Source organism: Phyllostomus hastatus, unplaced genomic scaffold (assembly GCF_019186645.2).
Source record: "Phyllostomus hastatus isolate PE091 unplaced genomic scaffold, TTU_PhHast_1.1 phas_contig_38, whole genome shotgun sequence".
Classification (NCBI taxonomy): domain Eukaryota; kingdom Metazoa; phylum Chordata; class Mammalia; order Chiroptera; family Phyllostomidae; genus Phyllostomus; species Phyllostomus hastatus.
Window position 1 is genome coordinate 2711544 of NW_025333869.1, and position 14181 is coordinate 2725724.

General features: G+C 36.2%; 1 protein-coding gene across 2 annotated transcripts in view; it reads right to left on the reverse strand.

Moving 5' to 3' along the window:
- Positions 1 to 918: 918 nt before the first annotated feature.
- PIP4P2 (phosphatidylinositol-4,5-bisphosphate 4-phosphatase 2) overlaps positions 919 to 14181 on the reverse strand; it is a 42372-nt gene continuing 29109 nt past the window's right edge. For both annotated transcript variants that reach the window (XM_045842137.1, XM_045842136.1), the window contains exons 5-7: positions 13590 to 13642; positions 3842 to 3932; positions 919 to 3062 (exon numbers count right to left, since the gene is read on the reverse strand). In XM_045842137.1, coding sequence (XP_045698093.1) covers positions 2919 to 3062; positions 3842 to 3932; positions 13590 to 13642 — 288 coding nt within the window. In that variant the 3' untranslated portion in view covers positions 919 to 2918. The remainder of the gene's footprint in view (positions 3063 to 3841; positions 3933 to 13589; positions 13643 to 14181) is intronic.

Below are 14181 nucleotides of genomic sequence, written 5' to 3' on the forward strand. Positions count from 1 at the left end.
GTCAGGGGGTATATGGGAGGCAACCAAATGATGTTTCTTTTTCACATAGATGATTTTCTCTCTCTCTGTCTGTCTCTCTCCATCTCTCCCTCCATCCTCTCTTTCTTCCCTCTCCTTCCTTTCCCCCCTTCCCCTTCTCTAAAATTAATTAACATATCCTTGGGTGAGGATTTTTTAAAGGTATTCATACTTTACACATTGATTTGTAATCTGTTAGACAATATTTTGTGAACCATGTTGAATTCAACAGGTGAGAAATGTCATGTTTTTAATGACTGTCTTTTATTTCACACTGTGTGTGTACCATTAGTTCACCTATACCCGTATTATAGGATTTTTGGACTTTTCCTTGTTTTTAGTATCTATTAGAAACAAAAATGTAATAAACATCATTGTCCATACATAGTTGTTCTCTTATCCATAACAACTCTAAGATAGATTCTTAGAGACAGCATTACTATGTTAAAGAATATGTATGTGTGTGTATTTCCCATATCCTCAACATTAAGGGATATAACAATTCTTTCATTGTTTGTTAATATGGTAGGTAAAAAGTAGTATCTCTCTGGTTTAATTTACTATTTTTGATGATTCATGAATTGAAAGAAGTTCATTTTTATTACTATTTTTTCTCTTTTGTGAACTGCTTTTTCATGCCATTAGCCCCTCCTCATATTAAAAAGATTAACTCTTTCTACTATCTTGAAAATAATCTTCCCCAGTTTGTCTTATGGCTCTGCTTTTGATTATTTTCATAAAGAAGTGTATTTTTTTCTTTTAATCATTCACTGGATACTTTCCTGTATGATTTCTGCTTTAGGGTTTACTTAACATAATATTATGTAAATATTTACCTATACATTTTGTAACAAAATATATACTCCAGACCCAAGGGCATGTAAGAATTTAACACACTAATTCATTCAATGATTTATTTATTGATGCAACAAATGTCTATTGAGCCCATGTACATTCGGCACTGTTATAAATGTTAGCAATAAAACAGTGAGCAAGATCACCAAAGTTCCTGCTATGATGGAGTTATACTCCACAAGGAATACAATCATGTAGCATGTAAAGAGTGGGGCCAAAGTAGATTTATAGTTGTGAGTACATAAAGCAGAGTTTATTTTTGTATTATTATTTATTAATTATTATATTATTCTCCATACAAACAGCTGTGAACCAACTTTGGCCCCACCCTTTAATTTAACATGGGATTTCAAATTAATAGGAAAAGAATGGATTATTGAACATATAATGCTGTTACTAGTTAACCATTAAGAAAAAAATAAATTAGATTTTTATTTCATACCTTACATAAAGTATATTACAAATAGATATAAAATCTATATTTTTAAAATAAAATCATGGAAACACTAGAAAAATAAGTAAATATTATATAAAGAAATACATGTTCTCAAACATGAAAACTTCAGAATAAGATCTCAAGGCAATTTTGTAAATTACATCTTATTTTTTTAAAATGGAATATAACAAGATGAGTTTTAAACAATAAGCTTTATTAGTATATTTTCAAAGGTACATAAAATCCTGAGCTACCTCATTTACTCATAATTAGTTATTATTTACTCTTTAAAGTTTACATGTATTTTACCGCAAACTCTGTAATGATTACATTTTTATACAAATCAGGAACATAAATTGAAATACTGTTTTTATCTCTGGAATAGCCAATTAATGTACTTAGATCATCTCATTTTTTAATTCTACATTAAAGGTTTTAGAACATAGTTTTTCAACTAAGCAATTTCTTTCTCAAAACTGCAAAGATAGGCAGTGGAAAATATGATTCCTTAAATCTTATTGAATTCTTTGAAAACTACATTGATTTTGGTCTTTATTTTTTATGAATAAATTTATAATTATCTGACCAGTTAGATTTGAGAAGAATCATAAGAGTAACTACCTTTAATCTCAACGTTTTAGCTAGTGAAAAATTTCACAGGCTCCCTTCACATATAAGTAGTCCACAATTATCTCAATAAGAAAAATTTACTATGATTTAATAAAGAGGCAGTCAACCCAAATGTAAATATATCTTTGTTTAAATGGTTATGTATTATAAAACATGTTGTGTAAAATACTTCCTCCAGGCTCTGTAAAGAAATATATACAGCCGATTAAATTCATAAATCTAAACCAGAACTTTTATAATTGGTAAATAGAACAACAGACAAAAATAAAAGACAAAAGTGCTGTGATCTTTGTGGAAAAAAAATTTATCCAACATATTCAACTGTGGACAAATAAATATTTTCATTCTTGTATTTTAAATTACTACCAAAATAGTATATCTTTCTACAAACAACAAAAAACAAGCATACAATATGTAAAAATGGTTTTTAACTGACAAGAATGTCAATGTCAAGTCTCTGAAGGTACAGTCAAAGTCTTTTCCCAAATAAGGTCACTATGATTTTAGGTTAAAGTTATAATAAGCTGTTCAAGCAAAATACATATTGCTTACATTTTGAAGCAGGCAATTTTGATAGTTTAATTAAAATGTAAGTATAAATGTAAAGCTATTGTAGAAACATTTATAAACATTTCTTGGTAATACTCACAGATCAGCAAGTAATGGAATAACTGATTTGAAAATGAAAGGTGATGTTAGATCTAATGCTTGATGACAAGTCCAAAAATATCTTTAAGACATGTAAACATGAGGAAATGGACTTTATTACTTGGAGCTTGAACACCTAGCAGCAAGGCAAACTATTATTTGCATATGATGCAGTGCAATGACCTTTTATTCATAAAAGACTCCCAAAGTCTTAACACTTCATACATGAACCAGAATGGAATTCATTAGGATAAATGATTTAAAAATGTCCAGGGCAAGTTATCAACAAATGCTAGATACTCTCGCCTGCATTGCTTACTTGTAAGCAAGCTTATGCAAAACTGTGTTCTGGATAACTCACTCTTATGGCTCCCCAATAACAAGCTCGGATGAGGCAGATCAAGCCTAAGAGATAAGCAATTGCCCATGAAACATAGGTTGCATGAAATCGCCTTGCAAAATCTTGGGTGGCAACCTGAAATAAAAAGCAATATAAAAATAAAATGTCGGAAAAAATTTTAAACTACTTGCTTAGAGAATTTATGTTGATTTACATGTGATTTTTATGAACTGTATCTCTGAGGCTACAAAATCCCTATAAAATATGAATTGGTGTACTTTTGACTATCACTGACAGGGTAAAATTTAATAAGATAATACCACTAGTTATAGGAACCATGAATTTTTATGAAGTAAGCAAAGAAACCCACTAAAACATGTTATCTCTAAAAGGAACTTAATGTATATAATTCCACCTGGCTAATGATATGCAGACAGGTGCAACGAAGGTGCATGGAAACTAAATGGCAGCAAAACAGATCATTCCCTTCCTCCTCTCCTGGGATCATCTCCACATCAACAGTTTAGTTCCAGTCTCCTTTGAAAATAAGTGAGCATTGATAATAACCTGTGCTTCACTTGAAGAAACAGAAGAACCACCATAGCTGATTGAGTATTGCTTTGGCTTTGGCTGGGGCCAAATTGGTTCTGGCATTAAGTGAAAACAAATGGGCTTTTGTTAAACAGGTGGTAAAGTTCCCAATGTCAAGGAGCTTCAGAGGGGTCCCAAGACACCATTTCCCCTGAACTGGCAAGATCCACTGAAAACAGGTCCACGGACTGCACTTCCAATTGCCCACAGTCCTTCAGAAGTTTCTGGGCCTGATATGCCAGGGAGGCAGGCTCTTCAGGCCTCATCATTTGCTTGAGATAAAGTTGAGAGGGAAGAATTCTAATAGAGAGTAGAGTACTCACAGTTAATCCAACTCCAATGAAAATACAGATCATTCCAATGGTAATATATGCACAGCAGCGTCTCTGTGGAAGAGCAGTACCCACTGAGGAACTGTAAATTCATGAGAGCAATAAAGAACATTATTTACATAATCACTCTCCATTTCATCTGTGAGTACTCATCTATGGCTTTAATAACACACACACTTCCATTTATTTCTTCTGCTTGAGAGATAAGAACATGCATAAAATGTCATTTTAAGGACTAACATGAATCATAATCATAAATATTGAATTTGTGATATATTATTGTGGATTTAAACAACGTTCAAGCCTTGGTCATTGACAATATTCACAAAAAAACAGTGTGGTCAATAATGATTTTCCAAGACAAAAATATATTTTCAAAAATTGAATTCCAGAGTAGAAAATTAGTGTTATCTTACAAATACCATTTGATTTTTTAAAGCCATCTTGATTTTATGTCAACAATACAGTTAGAATACTAAATCATGTACCTATGCATCTGCCTCCAGCAGTCTAATCTACCATGGATTGGGAACCAATGAAGTTTATTAGAATTATGTATTGAACAAGTCAAAAGTTCTTTTAAATTATGTTTTTTTTAAAAGATTTTATTTATTTATTTTTTAGAGAGGGAAGGGAGGGAGAAAGAGAGAGAGAAACATCAATGTGCGGTTGCTGGGGTCATGGCCTGCAACCCAGGCATGTACCCTGACTGGGAATTGAGCCTGCGACACTTTGGTTCGCAGCCTGCGCTCAATCCACTGAGCTACGCCAGCCAGGGCAAATATGTTTTTTAAATTTTGCTTTTCATTGGAGAAAGAAATTTGCATAGGAAGAATTAACATTGTTAAAATGTCTACACTACCCAAAGCAGTCTATAGATTCAACACAACTCCTATCAAAATACCAATAGCATATTTTATAGAACTGGAATAAATAATCCAAAAATTTATATGGAACCACAAAACATTCTAAATGAATATTGGAGCAGCTTTTCTGTGGGCCAAAAGAAATCAATTTAGTACATTAATTTTGCTTAGAAAACCCATGCCAATTTTCATCACAACTTAAATAGTCACTACCTCTGGGAAATCTTCCCAGAAAAGAACCTACTATCCCTCTACAACCCAAGTGCTATTTCATCACAGGAATAAGGCAATGGCCAATAAGCACCTATTGCATAGACAATAAAATCTCTTATACTTTGAATACATATGTGGTACCAGTATGTAATATATAGTATTATTCTGTATGTGTTAAGACTTTATGAATATGTATTAGATTGTATGCTTCTGTGACTTGCCTTTTTATTTTCTTGATACTCTACATGAGACTCTTCCATATTCATATGTGGAGGCCTAGTTCATTCATTTTCATGACTATCTTCCTTTATATGAAAATACCAGTTTACTTTCCCTGTTGATGAATAGCCAGGGTTATTTTACATTAATTTTTTGCTATTATAACAAGGCTGCTTTCAACTCTCTCTTAGGTTTCCTCATGTACATACACAGGAATTTCTCAAACATATACCTAGGAATAGAATTGCTGGGATGCACTGTAGACATGTCTTCCACTTTAATAAATGTCAAAGTTATATTCCTACCAAAACCGTATGGAGCTCCCCCTCACCATCCTCAACACTTCCATTCTTTTTTTTTCATATTTGCCAATTTCATGAGTTGGAATAATATTCCATTGAAGTTTTGATCTGTATACCTCTGATTTCTAGCATGCTGAATATCTTTTCAAGTGCTAGTTGGCTATTTGTTGTCTTTTTCTAGTAACTGCTTGTTCATATCTATTGTCCCTTTGTGTTGGGCTATCTTAGCCTATGTTGATAGCTCACATATCAACATAAGAAACGTCCAAACCTGTAAGAATTTTTATGAGTTTATTTGAGTCAAGCTGATGACAATTACCAGAAAGCAAAAAAACAACTTAACTCTACATCTAAAAGAACTAGAGGAACAACACCAAACAAAGCCCAGAGTGAACAGAAGGAAGGAAATAATCAAGATCAGAGCAGAATTCAAAGGTAGGTCTTTGCTTTATCTATCATTTTACTTTTTATCCAATCCCAAGGTTTCCACACTTTCCTTTTTCCCTGACTCTCTAATCTGTCACCAATGGATTTTATGTAACCTTCTTATGCCTCCTCTTTTAATTGTAATGTATAAAATAAGGTGCAAAATGGCCATTTTCTGGAGTAATTTCTCAGTCTTTTGAGGTTTTGCTTCCCGGCAATTGTCATCAGTTTGGTTCAAATAAACTCATAAAAATTCTGATAGGTTTGGATGTTTCTTTTGTTGACAAATAACAAAACCCAGAATACAGTAGCTTAAGAAAAAGTATATTTCTCTTGCATATAGGAATTTGAAGGTAAATTTACAGCCTCGGTCTTGTAGCTGGCTGACTTCATGATGCCACTGACTCAGCACAGGTAACAAGTCTCTTGCTGCCACTGCCTCTACCTGCCAATTGTGTAGTTAAGTAGGTGTTTTGCAGGTTTACAGGAATGAGAAAGGGATTAGCCAGGTCATTCCAGGCCTAGCAGCATGAAATTAAGGGACAGAATCAAGGAACTAACTATATTGTATATTTATATAAATTGAAGACTATTTAGGCAGGTATATACAGAGTTGTGTAGAGGTGGAAGAAAACATTATCAAAGATACCACTAGAGAAGTTAGGTAAATACCTATACCTGGAAGGCTGTATGTATATACCTTACTAAAGAGTTTGTAGTTTGTTTTTGGATTTTAGGCAGGGGGCGTATAATAAGTCCATAGGGTACATTGATGTCAAGAAGTAGAAAATGCCTTTCCTCAGGATACTTTATATGCCACTAATAGCCAAACCTAAGATAGCAATAGAAATAGCACCTCTGTGGATTGTTCAGTGTTTAACTGTTGGGGACCACCCTGCCTGGTCTCAGGAAGCTGTAACCCCCCATGACTTAGGCTGAATGAAAGACCTCCAGACCAGAAGCCACTAAGGAGACAAAACTTATTTCCCGGGCATGAACGCTGCCTGTTCTAATGCCTGGTTCCCTTTGCATGATCAGCAGTCAATGATGGGTAACAATTCTCTAAGAAAGAAAATGAATCTAAGACAGATGCGATCACATGGGAATGCCCTAAGGGAAGAGATTCAGGGCTGTGGATATGAAGGGGTGATGGACATCAACCTCTGCCCCCTTGGCTTTGTCAAAGCCTGAATCTTTGTGCGTAGATGTGAAAAATCCAAGTGTCCTGGCTGCCTTTGCCTTCTCTGTTAACTCAGGCCTGTGGAAATAGCAGGGGCAGTGCAGCCCAGACCAGAGTTGGTGCATCCCCAGGGTGGGACATAGAATATGCAAGATCCTGTGAGATCTGTTTGCTGGAGGATGTTATTAGATTAGAATCTGAAGGCACAGACAGGAAACCAAAACTAGCCCTTTAAGCAATATGTTAAAACTCCAATCTCTGCCCAGAATCACAGCGGGGGTTCTGTCTGCACCTTTGTAAGTCACCTACTTCTTTTGATCTTTTCTGCCAGACTGTGAATCCATAAACTGTCTGGATTCTTAATAAAAATCTGCTTGGGAATGGAGACTTGGTACTCTCCACTAGAGAGAGTGGCCGTGGTGCTCTCCACTGGAGAGAGTGGACCTTCTGTCCCTATTTCCCCACAGGACCTGGTTGTCTCTGTGTATGTTTTTCTCATGTTTCGACAAGCATCCGCAGCAAAGATGGATACTGCTGGCCGGTATCCACCACATTTAATCTACACAACTGTACACCATAGCTATGAATCTGGAAGCTACTGAGAGATCTAAAGCCAGAGCATTTAAAATTCATATTTGCATTTGAGGACCATCACTCTAGTAAATGGATATAAAACTGTAAGCCTAAAGGCTAGAAGATACATGAGAAAGCTTCTGTGGTTGTCTTGTAGAGATCTTGAATGCATGAACAGTGAGACGAAGAGAACAGAATTAAAATGCCGAACAGAATTGATGAGATTTGTTTCCATTTAGATGGGGAATATAGATGCACTTAGAGCTTCTAGCTTGGTCAGCTGGGTAGATGGGACAACATTCATTAATGTAATAAATTCCTCAATACATTAATATAATCATCAATTTCAGAATGGGGTTAAAGAAGCTGGATATGATGTGTTTGAGAGGGGTATGGACACAAGGGTTGAAACAACAATAGGTAAAATAGTGAATATAGATTGTATAGTTATATTTGAAACTCTGAAGAATGAGCAGGAGTGATTTAAAGGCATATTGGTTGGGTTTACTGACATGCAAATAACAGGGGAACCTATGAAAAAGCCCAGATGTAATGTGGTCAAGTAACAACCTTGGAGAATAAAAATATTTGACAACTTGGCAGAGAAAGTGAAGTCAACAAAGGTGAAGTCAGCAAAGCAATGCTCTAAGAAGTGAGAGAAAAATAGGAGAAAATGGTATCTGGAAACTAAGAAAATAAATGTTAAAAAAACAAACAGGATAATCAACAGAACCAATCACTACAGAAAAAACAAGCAGGATGAAGACTGAGCAGATCTATTAGTACTTGCAGTTGGGATGTGAATTTTGTGAGAACAAGTTCAGTGGCCTCGTGGCTAACTGCATTTTACTCCAGAGAGAATGGGGTGCCAAGATCACATGAAAGGAAGAGATCTGCTTTGTTCTGAGAATAAAAAATTAAGTGAGCAAAAATACAGATAAGTTTCTAAGTAGGACAGACATGAGAGGACAGGGAGTTCACAGAGAGTCTCAGTCATCTCAGAGAGAAATGAGGCAATTCCTTTGCTGAGAAAACGAGTAGTGGGTACAAGGGATGGACATTTCAGAGGAACAGTAACTATCTGAAGATGACTTACTTGAGGGCTAGGGGTGGGAGTTAATCAAGAACACTTGAAAAAGGAATACTAAGCAAGGGTTTAGCTAAGTGTAAAGCTATATGCGTGTAATGAGCTAATCAATATAGAATTTCCTCAGCTCTCAGTTATCTTGGGGTGAAAGAAGGAAGAAGTCATGGCCATGTTAATCCAAGATTGGTGGTTTGAAAAGCAGATGGATGGATTTGAATTTCAAGGGATGAAGACAGCCAATCTAGCAAACACTTAAGACTTGGCTGTGATTGTTTACTCTCTTTTTTTATACCCACAAGATGAAATCCCCTGAAGGCAAGTTATATCTTTTATTTTGAGCACAGTACCTAGCACAGGACTGTTTGTTGAATTCATGAATAATATAAAAGAAAGCATTAAATAGCAAAATAAAAGAGAGTCTGTTGTTTAAAATGGTAGGAGGTAATCCACAAAGAAGTATATTAGTAATATACAGAAATCATATTTAATGATCATTATCATCACCATCTCTATAGTCTTAGGCCTGTTAGTACACTTGCATAGAAATGCAACCTAGCTTGTATTTCAGAATTCTAGGACTTCATCTCCTGGCCAGCAGTAGCCACAGGTGCCCAGTTGAAAATGAACCTCACCATCAGCTACAACTAAGCCGTGATTGTATGAGTAAGTAACAGTGATATGAAAAAGGACTTCATGGTCTCAGGGCCCCTGAGGGAAGCTTTCCCTACATGTCTTTTGATAGTTTCACAGTAATGATTTAGTAATGTAACAGGGTGCAGCCAAGAGGGGGGACCCCTAATAGGGATTTGGAATGGGGTCCAGAACTCAGGGTGTCCAGGAAATATTAAGATGTTTTCACCCCCCCACAGGTGTGAGTTGGGGGAAGGGACAAGTGGAACAGGGCCACTGAGAGCTGTTTTGCATAGCAAAAGCTTTGCAGCTAACCTCTGAGGTGGTCATTTAACATATCTATAACCTTTAACTAGTTGCACAGATATGTTAAATAGCTGGGGCCATGCTCTGAGCCAGGGGAATGGAAGTAACTTCCCCACCAAGACGTAACTGGGGGGCAGGTCCCCTGAATTACAGTGCCTGCATGGGAGCTTGGAGAAGATTGGCTCCATGACATGGGGCCACACCTGCCCAGACTCACGATGGCAGCCCAGTAAAGCTGGAAAGATGTGGGAGTGCTGGCAAGTGTAGCCAATGGTGGGAGGAGTTGGAAATGGGGCTGCAGAGGAAGATTGGCATGGACATTTAAACCCAGACATGGCAGCCATTGAGGAGAGAACCACTCAGTCTTTAGCAGAGTGGAGACTCTCACAGCCCTGTGAGAGAGAATCACCATGCAGCTTTAGCAGAGAATTGCCATTTGGCTTTGGCAGAGTGGCAATCCCCCTCCTCACAGCCAATGAAGAGAGAACCACACAGTTTTGGCAGAGTGGGGACTCCCACGGCCCTTGTGCAGGAAGGACCACATGGCTGGGGCAATAGAAAGGAGAGCCACGTGGCTTTGCCAGAGTGGGGACTCCTGTAGCTTTAGAAGGGGGAACCACCACCCGGCTTTAGCAGAGATCCTGGCGACACAGCTGATGATGCCGGGAACCGAGGGAGGCCTACCAGTTGAGACAGATTACTGGGAAGAACCAGGGGCTGCCTGAGCCACGGACTTCTATTTCTTTTCCTGAGATATGGTACCCCGGACTGGCAAAGGGGGAAGGAAGGACTGTGTGTGTTTGTGGGTGTTTTAAGGGATTTGGGGATTTTGATGAAGACATTAGGTCACTACTTTAAGTCTGTACAGCATTAAATAAACATTTCCTTTCCTTTTCACAAATCTCTGGCATTGAGAGATGTCTTTCCTCTGGCAGCGGACATAACAAACCTGCGGGGTTCCTTACGGGTAATAGTATATGATCCCAGGATCCCCACCTTTGTTCTGTAACAGTAACTCTTATAGCTTAAAAATAATTTTAGGATATTTGTTATTTGTGTTTAAAGAAATAAAATTCTGTATCAGAAAATTACTTCAACAGATGATTCATCATTTTGTTATGAAGAAAAACATTCAAAGGAAAAAGAAATCCAGATACCAGCTCTGAGTGTTCATGTGATAACAGCATCTCTGCTCAGATAAATGCCTTGAGGCCTCCCATGTTTAGCATGTGATTCCAATTCTATCAGCATTCCTCTAGAATACTGTTTAAGCTTATTTAGTCCATGTGAATTTCTACATAAGTTGTTTCTTAAGTAATTGATAAAAGTTTTTCTTCACATTAATACACCGTCTTGTGATGTTTTAACCAATCACAGAATATCTAGGCATTCAATATTTCTTTATTATTTGCAAAATATTGCCAGTGTTCTAAAATAATTAACCAAGCAAAATCACTTCAGCTAAATCTTTAACCACTCTAACAGTTCCTCATCTGTAAAATGAGGATAATAACTCTTATATTCCTAGATCGTGGGATGGATTACAGGTAGTATGTCTTCATCTAAAAGCAATTATCACTGTGCTTAGCACAGAAACTGCTAATCGCAAAAAGTCTTTGTTTTTCTTTTTTTACTTTCTACAGAATTTACAATTCAATTTAATGTTCTCAGTGAAGATATCTACAATTTAATTTTCTTTGTTCTTGTGAAAATACAGATAATACACAGAAATATGGATCATTCACATACTGGTGTGGGGGGGGTGTCCCTATAGTATATATATTTTCTGCATACTTACTTGTAGTTATTCATTTTGTTTTTCCATATGCACACTTCTAACTGATTCAACAAAGACAAGAATTCAAATGATAGATTTCACAAATAAATAAAAAGAAATATCTATCCCTTTGAAGCTAGAAATAGGCTGCAAAGAGTTATTCTCTCAGGGCTATATTTAGCTGGAATCAGTTTGAGTAGCAATAAAGGGAGATATTTAGTTATATATTCTCTATTTCTCAGGCAGTTTTTAATTATTTTTTCCTAGAAATCATTCTTAGGATTTCTCTGCTATCAAAATTGATAAGGTATTTATATCATTATAGGAGACTGTTCTGCCTGGCATGGGAAATGTAGCCCCATTCCCCCTTGGAAAGGCCAGTGGAAAGTGAGGTCTGGCACACAGGACCCATGCCCCCAGACAGGTTGTCCCATGGGGAATCAGGCCGCTTTGAGACTTGCTTTTTGCTAAACCTCCCTCACCCTGAATTGAGGCAGCAAACATTCACTGCATATCTTTAAAGTAACCTCCTAAAATCTATGCTAAACCTCCCAAGGATGAGTGTAACCAGTTCAACCACTTTTTTTCTTTGCATTTGCAAATATCCTTCTTCTGTGATGTAATTAGCAGCATCATCTCCTTTGTTTTCCGTAAAAGGTAACCACCTAAAGTGAACCTATGAATAGTAAATAATGACCATCCTCAAGGTAATGCGCCCAGAAAAGCAATAAAAGCCTGTCCAGGCAAGGGACAGGGCTGGCCCTCTCTTTCACTGAAAAAGTGGCCATGCCATCCCTTTTTCTCCACAGGATTTCTGTAGTCCATGTGAATTTGTCTCATCTCATCCATAACACTGCGGACACTGCGGGCCAGTGTCCACATCATATCATACTAAGGCTCACACAAAATAAACTAAGAACTAATATTTTCAATATCCAAAACTGAATTGTCAAAACATTCCAGTTTAATTTCCTTAAGTTATAGTTCACACACACATATAAGTTGAGAATAATAATTTTTAAATTCAAATTTTATTATCTAAATAGACGTTGTGCAGGCAGACTATTGTTAATTCAGCAGTCCTGAGACTGCAGTCCTTAGAAAGACCTGCTTGCTAGGTTGGCCCTTGGCTGGCATCCAGAAACTTAGATTTCTAGAAAGTTTCCACTATTCCCTAACTAAAAAGAGTAGCTTAAAATGCCTAAATAGTGAAAACAATATGGTTAATGCTAAACACCTGCTTTCCTTTTGGGTCTCTGGAAATCAGGTTCATGCCATGCAGTAGGTGCCTATGGTACAAGCTCCAATAAAAACCATGGACACTGAGTCTCTAATGAGCCTTTCTCATAGATAACATTTCATGTGAGTTGCAACACTTTGTTGCTAGAGGAATTAAGGAGGCCCTGTGTGACTCCACTGGGAGAGAACTCAGAAATTTGCTACTCTTTCCTCTAGACCTTGCCCCATTGCCTTTTTCTGTAGCTCATTTGCTATGTATCCTTTCACACTAATAAATCATAGTTGTGAGTACAAACATTTAGTACTAATTCCTAATAGTTCCCTTAGAAATTCATGGAATCTTGGGGTGACTTGGGGACCTCCAACACAGTTGCCATAAAAATGTCTTTAATCAAAATATCTTCTATTTTCCCCATTGTTACATTGTCTTTTATTTTCCTTAAGAACACAATTTAGAAATAAAAAGAAATAGACTCAATAGTTCAGGTAGATAAATAATTATGTAAGCTTTGCCATCAGATAATAATCTTAGGTAGGAGAGGAGAAGAGCTAACAACTACCTTTTCTCTTAAATGGTAGCCTATTTTTTAAATATAAATTTTTTATTATTTTCAATAGATTATAACCTCTCAGGACATTTGAAAATGTTACTGATAAGTAACATTTACTAGGATACTGATAATTTTAGTAATTTCTTAGAAATTGACTTCCTTTCAAAGAATGATAATCAAGTCTAATCATTTAAATTTCAAAATGAAATCTATATTGAGTTTTAAAGATTTCTTTTTTTGTTTTGAAAAGCATGAATATATTAAGCATCCATTCATTTTATAGCATGTCTTAAATCAAAATGAGAATTCTGGAATCTTTAAACTGTTCTCTAGTATTGCCTAGTAGCATTTCCAATGGTAGAAAACTTACATATTTTTGCAGTGTGGGCATTTTGCCAGAGTGTTGAACCGCAGTTCCATCCACTGTAAAATAAACAAAGAAAGGGATTGAAAAGAAAAGCAACTAAAAATCATCCAATCTGATAAGATGTTTCTTTTAGTTCAAATGTCATTATGGATCACAGAAAAACAATCATCTTCTCATGGCTGTATGATCTTTTCCCTCTGACACTTCTCCTTCTTGTCTTAAAATAAACTTTGGAATTCCCATCTGAAACAGTTCCCATGATTTTTCCAAGGTTCTGACGCAACTGGGTTTGCTTTACAAAGAAAACTGAATGTACTGCTATATTTAGGGTCATTTCTTTCAGATTTATGTCTTAGTTTACTCCTAGAGTATAAAAACTTATTTCATGTATCTTCAAAGTTTTTTTACTTTAAATCTTGAGAACTAGCCTTTTAAATACATGAACAGTTAGATTTATTACTAAAATGCAGCCTTTATCCTATTAATGTGGGAAATCCACAAAATAAATAAACTAAACATATTGGATACATGTATAACTCAGGTTAGAAAGTTACTTCCTGTTCTGTCCTTGCTTAGTCTATGTAACAAAACACAG